Below are 11,817 nucleotides of genomic sequence, written 5' to 3' on the forward strand. Positions count from 1 at the left end.
TTTTTTTACTGGTTGTATTAAGTGTCTGGAGTTTGTTGCCTAGCAGCCTGAAAGTGTCTCCTGATTGGTTGATAGCTCGCACTCTCTCCGTTAAAACGCTTGTGGAAAGGAAAGGTGCACGAGAGCGCGTCAGAACTGTTCCGAACTCTCATGAACCTGTGAAACCTTGAGTTGCATCAGTTCTTCACTGTGAACATTTCGGATTTGAACATCACAAGGCGTTTGCATGATGTTCTTCAGTTTATCGACAGAGGATCAACATCTTTTGAAGTGGGAACAGAGTAAAGAGCCAGATGGATCCAGCTCACCTCACACAGGCGCGCGTGCTTTCAGTGTAGGCTTATAGGCTGAAGGTGGGTGTCCAGAGTTACTGGTATTCCAGTAATATAATGTTCTTTGTTATGTATTTTTAGTCGTCAATAATAAATGTTGCATTTGTTTGTTTGCGACTTATTTAAATAAAGCTTATTTGAGTAGTCTAGCCTATTAATTTATTCCAAACTAATTTTATTTCGTCTTCAGGTAACCTAATTGTAGATAGCGCATTTACTGTCTATCCGAGACTAAATAAGAAGATAAACCTAAATAGTAAAATTATTTAAAGATTGAGAGATTGATATTAGTTGAATTTTATTAAATTAATTTAATAAATCTGTTGTTTAATTTGTTGTTATTACTAGCTAGCCTACTTTAGATCCACAAAAACTCTTATTTATATTACCCACTGAAAACTGTAAAAATCGGACATTCTTGCATCCATTTCATTTTCATCTCAGAGAGGACAATGCCTTATTTCTTTTTTCAAAAAGCGAATGCCTTCTTTCTTTATAAATGTTTATGTTGTTAATTATATAAACAGGACAAACACTTAGTTCTAAGTTTACGCTGTAAAAAAAATATAAACCTAAAATCAGTTATTTTAAAATGTAATTCATATGGTAACATCTGCATTGACTGGTTTTATATAAATCTAATGTGACTGGAATAACCACGTTTTTTTAAGGATCAGATGAAACAGCAGTGCCTGCGTTCACTTTTTACAGTGTAGCAAGGATTATTTATTTACAGTGGGTTGCTTTAAATTTAATAAAGAAAACTAAAACTATTTAAAAACAAAATTAAATTAAATGCATCGTTCCCTTTTGAAAAGTATTCTCAGTCTCCACATAGTGCTTAGACCTCTTTACAGTTATCCCATTGGATCTTGTTAAAAACATGGCTTTAAAATGACCATCATGACAATATTACAGAAGAGCTTACCAAAGAGAATTAATGATTACAAGAATAGTACATTAGTTCAATTAATTAGACAGGCCAGCTAAAATATTTAAATCTCAATGCAGCTTTGAAGAAGTAGGACACTGCCAAAGGCTTCTTCTCCCTCCCACCGTGTCTGATGTCTGCCAGTGATGGTGTAAAAAAGGGGAAAAAAAATCATTAAGGGAATTTGCTCATTCAATACACAGAGCTTTCAAGTTGGTATTACACATATCCTACTGTATATACAGACTTTCCAAACTGTCTTCTTTTATCTAATAAAGTGCATTATGTAGGAATAGTAGCAGATGAAGCACTGTATGTTATATAAAACACACACCTAGGGCTTCACACTACAATTAACCGTACTGTTTAAACCCAGTAAAGGCCACTTTTAACCGTGGATTATGAAACTTTCCTTTCGAGGCATCAAAGTGAAACAACATGCTGCTTGAATGTAATGGTGAGTTTTTTTTTTTTTTTTTACTCAGTGCTTTCCTCATTAATTATTCATGTGCTTTGTACAATTGCAGAAACTGAATTTCCAGCATCTGAAGAAAACAGTAAAAAAAAAATGTATCGATATTGCAAAAGCATTAACTGGAGTGATGCGGAGACACTGTTTACAAAGATTTAAAAGGGATAGTTCATCCAAAAATGAAAATTCTGTCACCATTACTCATTGTCATTCCAAACCTGTAACTTTCTTTCCTCTGCAGAACTCAAAAGAAGATATTTTGACAAATGTTTCACCTGTTTTTGTATGTACAAAACAACATTGGACCCCATTGACTTGCATGGAGAGTATGACAGAATTTAAATTTTTGGGTGCGCTAATACTTTGAGATAACCAGATATATTTCTAGTTGTGTGTAGTATTAATATCATAAATGTAAAACAAGAACATTATCCAATGGTTCATTACAGTGTGAAATCTCAAAACCTGGTTACTCAAGCATATTTACTAAACCATGATAAAATATGAACAGTGTAAAACATGGAACATGATAACCCAGGATTTTGTTCACCCAAGGTTAATCGTGTGAAAATATCAAATAAGTGTCATAATTGATCATTTTACCAGCAGCCAAATCCCTATTATTACTGATACTGCTCTTTTCAGTCTGTCATATTAATGCACTTTAAATGTCCTCTTTTGTCTCTCTCAGGGCTCAACATCACCCAGAACAACATGATCACGGATTCATCAAGTCCGGCAGAGTTCTACGAGGACAACGCTTCACTGCTGTCCTTGGACTCCAGCGTATTCTTCAGCGAGCCCGCGCTGCCGAGCGACAAACAGCTGGACTTCTTCATTATAAATGTCGGAGGTAGCCGCTATATCCTCTCTCAGGAACTTTTGGCCTCTCACCCAGAAACTCGCCTGGGCAAGCTGGCCCTCTCCAATCGAGACTCTGCTTTAGACCTGTGCGACGATGCAGATTTCTTGGAGAATGAGTTCTTCTTTGACCGCAACTGGCAGACTTTCCAGTACATCATGAACTTCTACAAGACAGGTCACTTACATGTTCGAGAGGAGCTGTGCGTGATCTCGTTCCTTCAGGAGATCGAGTACTGGGGCATCGATGAGCTCCGCATAGACAGTTGCTGCAGGGATAAGTACTACCGCCGGAAGGAGATGAAAGAGACGATGGATATTAGTAAGGATGATGAGATAATGGACAATGAGGAGGAGGACTTCACCGGAGCTTTGTGCCAGGACTTACGCCAACGCATCTGGGACCTCATGGAGAAGCCGGACTCCTCCAAGGCGGCCAAGACGTTTGGGACGCTGTCCATGTTCTTTTTGGTGGTGTCCATCGTGAACATGGCTTTGATCTCGCTGGACTTCACTATACTCGGTGCACCTATCATCTTAGATGTTCTTGAGTACATTTGTATTATTTGGTTCACCGGTGAGCTGGTACTCAGGTTCATGTGTGTCAGAGATAAGTGTAAGTTCAGCAGGAGTGTGGTGAATATCATTGACCTGCTGGCTATTCTGCCCTTCTATGTGACTCTGGCCGTGGAAAACCTTCATGGAGAGTCTACCGAACTGGAGAACGTTGGACGGGTTGTTCAGGTGCTGCGGCTATTGAGGTCACTCAGGATGCTTAAACTTGGCCGACACTCCACAGGTGATATACCTATTGAAACATTTCATATCATAATCATACAATACCCGTTCAAAGGTTTGGGGTCGGTACGATTTTTTTTATGTTTTAAAAGAAGTCTCTTATGCTCACCAAGGTTGCATTTATTTGATCAAAAATAGAGTAAAAACAGTTAAATATTGTTACAATTTAGAATAACTTTTTTCTATTTTTATATATTTAAAAATGTCATTTATTCCTGTGATGTCAAAACTGAATTTTCAGCATCATTATTCCAGTCTTCAGTGTCACATGATCCTTCAGAAATCATTATAATATGCTGATTTGGTGCCCAAGAATTATTACTCATTATTATCATTGACAATCAAGATACTTTTTCTTCAGGATTATTTGATTAATAGAAATTTCAAAAGAGCAGCGTTTATTTGAACAAAAATTGTAACATTATAAATGTCTTTACTGTCACTTTTGATGGATTTAATGCATACTTGCTGAATAAAAAAAAAAAGATTTATATAAAAAAAACAAATCTTACTGACCCCAAACTTTTGAAAAGTAGTGTACCTTTTTGTAATTAATTTAAGAAAAAAATACAAACACACTTTGAGGAACAGACTGAAATTGATGTTATTTACTGGAAGTATTTGGTGCATCAGGCACTACACCAGGTTTGGCATTGCTACTCTCAAATCACTTAACTGACCAGTTTGAAAATATGTAACCATAAATAGATTTATTGACACATACAGTATAAGGTAAGATTTTCATCCAATAAATGCTAAAACTTTAGCCTGCTTCTCACATGAAGCATCATCGGTTGTTAGATGACATGACTTAAACTAATGTTAGCTAAAGCAAGCAAAAATGACACTGTCAACTAAAAAAATGTTGGCAAAAAAATAATAAAAATCAACATCATTTACATTTAAAGACGTAAGTTTAACTGCAGCCTTAAATGGATGTATTGAAATGGTCATGGGAAAATCTAAGTGGTGCCAAAGTCGAAACCTGTACTGAAAATTTTGAATTTATTTATTAATGAAGATGAAGAAAACTGAGCTGAAGCTCTGAAAACATCAAATCAATTAGAAATGTAAACATTTTTTTAGACTTTCTGTCAGTCAAACACACATTCCACCTGAACATTTGGGCATTTTAACACTCTATCGACTCATCATGGACTCTCATCTTGGGGAATGAAATAATTCATGAAGATGTCAGTCTATTTTGGGGAGAGTGAGTAAATTTATTCATCCATTCATATTTTGACAGTATCCCATGGAGACTTAGAGGAAGATCCAGACAAACAGTTACCGAGCACAGACTTGTGGGTTTAATCTTGTATTTTTTGACGGAAAGAATCTCTTTCTAAGATGCAGCCACAAAGTCATGAATAAATTAAACAACATGATCCAAGAGCTAAAAAAGGAGGGTAGTTGGGGAATTTGATGGGACTGGGGCTTCTCATGTCCTATCAACTTCAATATGGAAATGTAAAATAAGGAAAAATTCTAAATCCTTTGGTTGGGAACTAATTCCAAAAGTTATTTTATTTTATTTTAAATAGGGAAAGCAAAATTTATTTTATTTTGTGGCTAAATAGCAGACTGATTTTTTATTTACAGGGTCTCACCATAATTCTTTTTAGATTTAACACATTTCTAAGCAGACAATGTCGGCTCTGTTCTCAGGATAAATATCTGAAGTAAACACTGACAGATAATCCACTGAGGCGATGGCAGAGCCTATTTTCATATCCGTCACATTTTAATAATGGGGTCTCTCTTGTCTGCGGCATTCTCTGCCAGTCTGAAGGTGTTTATTCTCAGTAATAGCTAATCTGATCAGAAGACACAAACCAAACGAAGGCAGACGGTCCCAATAGCCATAAACATAAAAAATGAACAGTGTTAAGACCAAACTGTGACACATTAGTCAAGATCAGAATGGAAATTAATAGAAAAATAATTCAATATCAAGGTTTCGAGTGTTTCCCAGTGCATTTTCATTTTCTCAAAATAGACACCTAGTTCTTCGCTAATACCTCAGACGTGGGTCAAGGGCCCATGAAAGCCAGCGTGTTAATAACAAAATACGGTTTCTACTTCTAAAAATAAAAGGACATGCTTTGATACACAGAATAAGTAGGCTAGGTGTTGACTTTAGATGCTTGATGTTCTTTCTGTAAATGTATTCAGCAAGGCAGCTAAAAAAAGAATAAATAAAGCATTTCTCAAGAAGCCGTGCCCATGCCATTTTGGAGTGAGAAAGTGTAGCAGCTGTTCTTAGGTGCCTATATTTAAAGGCTAGAATATCTTGGATGATTTCATTACTGTTATATTACTTCTTGACTGATCCTTTGCGGGAAGATTCACACATCACACACTGGCAGATGCAAATTCAAAATTTCCACACGCTGTTCTGATTGGCTGTGATTGACTGATTTTTACACATCTTGCCGTCGCGTCGCGTCTAGTGTGGACAGACAAATTATATTTCGCTGGAATCTTACCGTATCGTGTCTGGTTAGGACACAGTGTTATATTACTTCTTGACTGATCCTTTCAAAGGTATTGTCAAATTCAAAGGTTTAATATATATATGGGTATATTATGGGTGTAACGGTACACAGAAGTCACGGTTCGGTATAATTACCTTGGTTTTGGGGTCGGTACAACAGGAAAAATCAACAAATCTCCAATGCTAGGTTTCTTGAACAGACAGTAGTGCAAATTACAGTTTTTCCACCTAGTGGCATTTAGTCCCCCCTAGGTAGTTGGTACAGTACAGCCTCCTTTAGTGTATTAAGCACTAAGCAGTAAACATAGTGCACTCTTGTCAATCCCCCAAGATTCCTGATTGCTTAAAATAAAAATATGAAGGAATTTCTGATATGTTACTCTAATTGATAGATTGACCAATGCTGCGCTGTAAAACGGCTGTTTTCAAACTTAAATGTTTGATTAACGTGTTGTGCGTATCCTATAGTGTCATTTGCTTTTCGCATGAGAGTTCATTAACATGCAGTGACAATGGCGAATGCACAAAGTTCAATATTACGCTTTTTCAAGAAATCACAAATTGTGTACACTCACAATAAAAACAAAACATTGTGCTTTTGTAAAATAAGGGGGGAAAAACAGGATGCTGCTTTCTGCCGTCCCGGTTTCCTTTCCATGAAGTTTGTGGATCGTGCCACAAAAATGTATCGAAACAGCGTATAGGCTACTAGCAAGCTCTTGCGTGCCATGATCTGAACTCTCGTTTTGGGTTGGTGCTTAGATTGTCTCTTCGTCTTTTGCTCTTATTCATATTGTGACAGTTAGCAAACAGCATTGCATTACAGTGTGCGCCCCCTTCTGGACTGGAGAGTAGATCGTCTGTGACTGACTGTGTAAGTCGTTTGTATGCAACGAACTGTGATGTTCGGGACGAATACATGTACCGTTACACCCCTAATACATGGATACATGCACACATACATTATATATATATATATATATATATATATATATATATATATATATATATATATATATATATATACTAAAAAGAAGTTTTGATGCTGTGGGATCTTACCAATATAAGCTGACACAATGTACTCTGAAAGCTAGACCAATAGCAGCATTACTACACAAAATACAGGCACTGACTTTTGAATCTACAATGAAATAGTACTTCTAGAGAGGATATCTAGCCATCCTTTATAGTTTTAACTTGTTTGCGTACGGAAATCTCGTTGGACACATTTAGAGAAGTTCATGATCTCTGTAGAACATGTTACACCAGAAATAAAATCATGCGGTCACTGATTCAAATTCTATCAACAGCATCATCTTATATGTTAGTAGGTACAGAAGTAATGTTTTGGCATGCAAACCGTTCAGTAATCATTGGCTACATGTCAGTTGGTCAGTGGCAAATGGGGTCAAAGATGAAATTGTTTGAGCATTGTGTTAAAAAAGAGTGACACAATATAACATGCTTAATTCTTTGTTACATAGAGTTCAATGCATTGAGGAAAGTTGACATGACACAAATTACCTGAAAGTGCCATAATGGTTTTCCTTCCCGAATTAATTGAGAGGCCTCTCCTTGTTCATGCTATTGTTCTAAGGTTAAAAGGTCCTATCCTCTAGGTCCTATCCTCTTGGCATGCAGTGATAATGTTAAAATTAGGTCTGTTAATTTAACACATTTATTTAGTGCACTCAATTATGACAAATATGAAAAATATTAAGAAGTATTAAAAATAATAACATGCACCTGAAAATCATGCATCCGATATGGAAGTAAAACAACCAATTTATTGACTTCTGAAGTTACTTTTTACATTGAATTATTTGCAATTCATTTGATTATTTAATCAGAATGGTATGTATTTGATTGAGCCCTAAAATAAAATTTATATGAATCTATAAATCTATTCTCTATTCATTCATATTAGTCTGAAGGCCTGTGCACACCACTTTGACTGACTTTCTTCAGCGGAACGCAAAAGAAGATATTTGGAAGAATATTGGTAACGAAACAGATTCAGTTCCCATTGACTTCCGTTGTATGGACAAAAAATACAATGGAAGTGAAGGGGAACCAAAACTGTTTGGTTATCAGCATTCTTCCAAATATCTTATTTTGTGTTAATCAGAAGAAAGAAATGCATACAGGTTTGGAATGACAAGAGGGTGAACTATCCATTTAATGCATATGTTCATACCGACACGAATATTATAATTTTTTTCTAAACGGCTATTTGAAAACATATAAATATTGTTTGAGTTCTTTCTTTTCTGTGAGAAGCGTGACAAGCATTTATGTTAACGGGCCTTTAGATTAAGGAACTTTCTCTTTATCTTCTTTGTGCATTCCTCATCAGGTCTCAAGTCTTTGGGCATGACGATTGCCCAGTGCTACGAGGAAGTAGGCCTCCTGATGCTGTTCCTTTCCGTGGGCATCTCCATCTTCGCCACAGTGGAATACGCCATCGAACACGACATGCCAGAGACCACTTTCACCAACGTTCCCAGCGCCTGGTGGTGGGCCACCACGTCCATGACCACCGTGGGGTACGGAGACATCCGTCCAGATACGACACTAGGAAAGGTGATGGCCTTCATCTGCATCCTATCTGGCATTCTCATCCTTTCGCTGCCTATTGCCATTATCAACGAACGTTTCTCTGCCTGCTACTTCACGCTTAAAATGAAGGAAGCGGCGCTGAGGCACGGGGAGGCACTGAAGCGACTGACGCGCAACTCGGCCTCAGATATGTCGGCGGTAGGGGTGAACCTGCGGGACGCCTACGCCAGAAGCGTGCTGGAGATGCTGCGGTTGCAGGGGCGAGAGCGAGCCAGCACACGCAGCAGTGCAGCAGATCTCAGGTGGTAATAGTAGGCCTTCAAGCTGCCCGGAGAGAGAGAGAGAGAGAGAGAGAGAGAGAGAGAGAGAGAGAGAGAGAGAGAGAGAGAGAAAACAGATTTTGTGGTATTTTAAGGACCACAAAACATTTAATGGTGTCATATCATAAGGACTCAAATGTTTCTCATGTTTCTGATGTCATGAACCTGCAATTAATTGCAGTCCTGTAACAATCTAATACAGCTGTTGCTCATTTTACATACAAATGGGGCGTTTTTTAAAGTCACAATGTAACGGAAGTAGCGACAGATATAATCTGCGTCTGAAAACTTAGGCAGCTGACTTGTTGCCTCGCTGCCTTATCAGGCAATGACTTCTTAGCACGACGACGGTACCTCACAAAACTGATTTCGGACAGAAGTCTGAGGCAGCGTAATAGTTTAATGATCTACACCAAAATAGAGTGAGCTTTGGTGAAAACTAAGCAAATATTCAATTTCTAAAATAGTAATTTTCACTATGACATCAGAAGTGGAAAACGTTGGTCATTAACACACCAACCGCAACTTTTATACGCCATCTTTAAACCCCGCCTTTTTCTCACAATCGACTGCAAGCATTCAGATCGGCCTCTTTCCAGTCAACAACTAATGGATAGAATCAAGTCCCCGCCATACATTGTTTTTTGAATGCATTCTTTTTGTATGAATACAATTAATGAATGAATGAGACATTTATATAGCGCTTTCATATGTACTACTACTGTACACCCAAAGCGCTTTACAATCATATCAGGGGTCTCTCCTCAACTGTCTGAGGCTGTCCGAAAGCTTAAAAAGGCTGCTTTTGGAGGATGCATTCCAAGGTAGGAAGGCATCAAGGCACGTCCGAACCCGATGTTAGCTTCACTTCCTGAGATACCTTCATCTGATTGATTTTTAAAGGCAGCATAATGTCCTGTGCTTTCCATTCTGTGACAATTAAAGGTGCTGTAATGATTCGACGTCCAGCATACATCACCAGAGAGTCTGGAAGATCAAGTTATGACATTTTGATTCAAGATTATGAAGTCAAAAAAATAAACGTAATTTAAAAATGAAATATATACATGGGATGAATCGTTTAGAATGAGCTCAATAACATGCATTTAGAAAATTATTTTTGATGCTGACTTTCAAGGCAGCAGCAGCAAAAACAGACCATTTAACAAAGTGTAGAAAATGTTAATAAAAAATTAATTATAACTTATTATTAATTGTAAATATATATATATATATATATATATTGTTATTATAAATTCTTTTTTTCAAATGAACCTCAGGGTGCAAAAATATCAAAAACAAACATTTAATAATACTTCTTTAAAGGGGATGTATGTGATTTCTGTACCACTATTGGCACACAACTGAATTGCAAAAATAAAGACTTAATTCAAACAGGTTTCCCAAACTGTGCCATTGATTGGACAACAGTTACAGTAGCCCCACCCCAAACTCACACCATTGGTTGAATCAGTGTTGCTATGCTTATGCTGCTCAAAACAACCATAGCAATTCTTAAAGCATCACAGAGCCACGTTTTGACTGAATCAAGTCAATCAACCTTAAAGGGATAGTTCACTTTGAAATTAAATTTTGGTATGTTTTAGCTTACCTCAAGGGCATCCAGATGTAGGTGTCTTTGTTTCCGCAGTAGTTTCAATTTTGATAATTTTAGGTCAAACCGTCTTGTCTGTCAGTCATATAATGCAGGTCTATGGTCACCACCTCAAAGAGCATGCACAGAGAAGTCCAAATTAAACAATTCCCCATCGTCCAAATTAAACAATTCCCCATCGTAAGTACACATTGATGGCCTAAGACACAAAACGAGCGGTTTGTGTGAGAAAACGAACAGTATTTATATAGTTTTTACCTCTTCTACACAACCACGTCCAAGTGATCTGAGGGCGCGGGCGCTTCGGTCTGCGCAAGCGCCGGAAGTGATCTCTCGCGCGTGTACGTTACGTCACTCATTGTTTACACAGAACAGAAATGGTACTAATTTGCGCTTATCCGGGATGTTTAAACCGACGTAAAAGAAAACAATTACGTATGCTCGCGTGAACTCATCCGGGAGTGGTGAGTTTTCACGAATAAGCCTTCTCTCTTGAAGTTATGGTTGATCGCTCTTTGCGATCCACGCGCGAGAGATCATTTCCGGCGCTTGCGCAGACCGAAGTGCCCGCGCCCTCAGATCACTTGGACGTGGTTGTGTAGAAGAGGTAAAAACTATATAAATACTGTTCGTTTTCTCACACAAACCGCTCGTTTCGTGTCTTAGGCCATCAATGTGTACTTACGATGGGGAATTGTTTAATTTGGACTTCTCTGTGCATGCTCTTTGAGGTGGTGACCATAGACCTGCATTATATGACTGACAGACAAGACGGTTTGACTTAAAAACTTACTGCGGAAACAAAGACACCTACATCTTGGATGCCCTTGAGGTAAGCTAAAACATACCAAAATTTTATTTCAAAGTGAACTATCCCTTTAAGCACATTAATCCACATTGAGAAGTATTTTAATGCAAAATTACACTTATCAAAATTGCTACATGTCTGTTCTGTTTATATTTGTGCAACTTATTTACTGTTGAATACATGTAATAAAATCTGTCTCAATTTTCTCGTTTGGGTTCTTGTTTGGTTTACATTTACATAAGAGCAACACTTTTCCCTGTGACTTGTTGAACCTTTTAAAATACCACAAATGGCCTGAAGATTACAATGACCTTGTAAGACTCAACAGGTCTGCTCAAATACGCATGGCTTATTTGAAACATTGCTCTGTAACAGTTGCAGCTAGACATTCAGAGCTTAAAAGCTTAGAGAAAATCAGTCGCTCCACTGGGCACAGCTAGACAGTAACAATGATTTGCACTGCAGGAATATGTTATTATATGACAAGACACGACATGTACATGGACAAGCCTTAAATCTAAATTTCAGTGAAATGTATCGTAAGAAAATAGAAGGAATAAGCTTTCATCCAGATCCAGATATATAACTAATCCTGCTTTGTTTGTGCTAGAAAAATTAATGATA

At 37.5% G+C, this 11,817-nt stretch overlaps 1 protein-coding gene across 5 annotated transcripts; it reads left to right on the forward strand.

The window, feature by feature from the left end:
* On the forward strand, positions 1 to 11,398 carry kcnv1 (potassium voltage-gated channel modifier subfamily V member 1). 5 transcript variants are annotated; one of them, XM_082149623.1, is made up of 4 exons: positions 1 to 353; positions 1,640 to 1,720; positions 2,427 to 3,395; positions 8,248 to 11,398. In XM_082149623.1, exons 2-4 carry the CDS (start codon positions 1,702 to 1,704, stop codon positions 8,757 to 8,759), a joined length of 1,500 nt encoding a protein of 499 aa, XP_082005749.1. In that variant the 5' UTR covers positions 1 to 353; positions 1,640 to 1,701; the 3' UTR covers positions 8,760 to 11,398. The 5 variants fall into 5 exon arrangements, with proteins under 5 accessions (XP_082005749.1, XP_082005750.1, XP_082005751.1 ...); XM_082149624.1 differs by having other exon boundaries at positions 1,684 to 1,720; XM_082149626.1 differs by lacking the exon at positions 1 to 353 and having other exon boundaries at positions 635 to 1,720; positions 8,248 to 8,474; positions 8,580 to 11,398.
* The last annotated feature ends 419 nt before the right edge of the window (positions 11,399 to 11,817 follow it).

The sequence above is a fragment of the Leuciscus leuciscus genome (genome assembly GCF_965113295.1).
Source record: "Leuciscus leuciscus genome assembly, chromosome: 20".
NCBI classification, from domain to species: domain Eukaryota; kingdom Metazoa; phylum Chordata; class Actinopteri; order Cypriniformes; family Leuciscidae; genus Leuciscus; species Leuciscus leuciscus.

Bases quoted from the DNA above. Each gene is read 5' to 3' on its own strand.
- kcnv1 (XM_082149623.1), top strand. The intron at 3,396-8,247 runs GTGATATACCTA...ATTCCTCATCAG, and splicing joins ACTTGGCCGACACTCCACAG to GTCTCAAGTCTTTGGGCATG.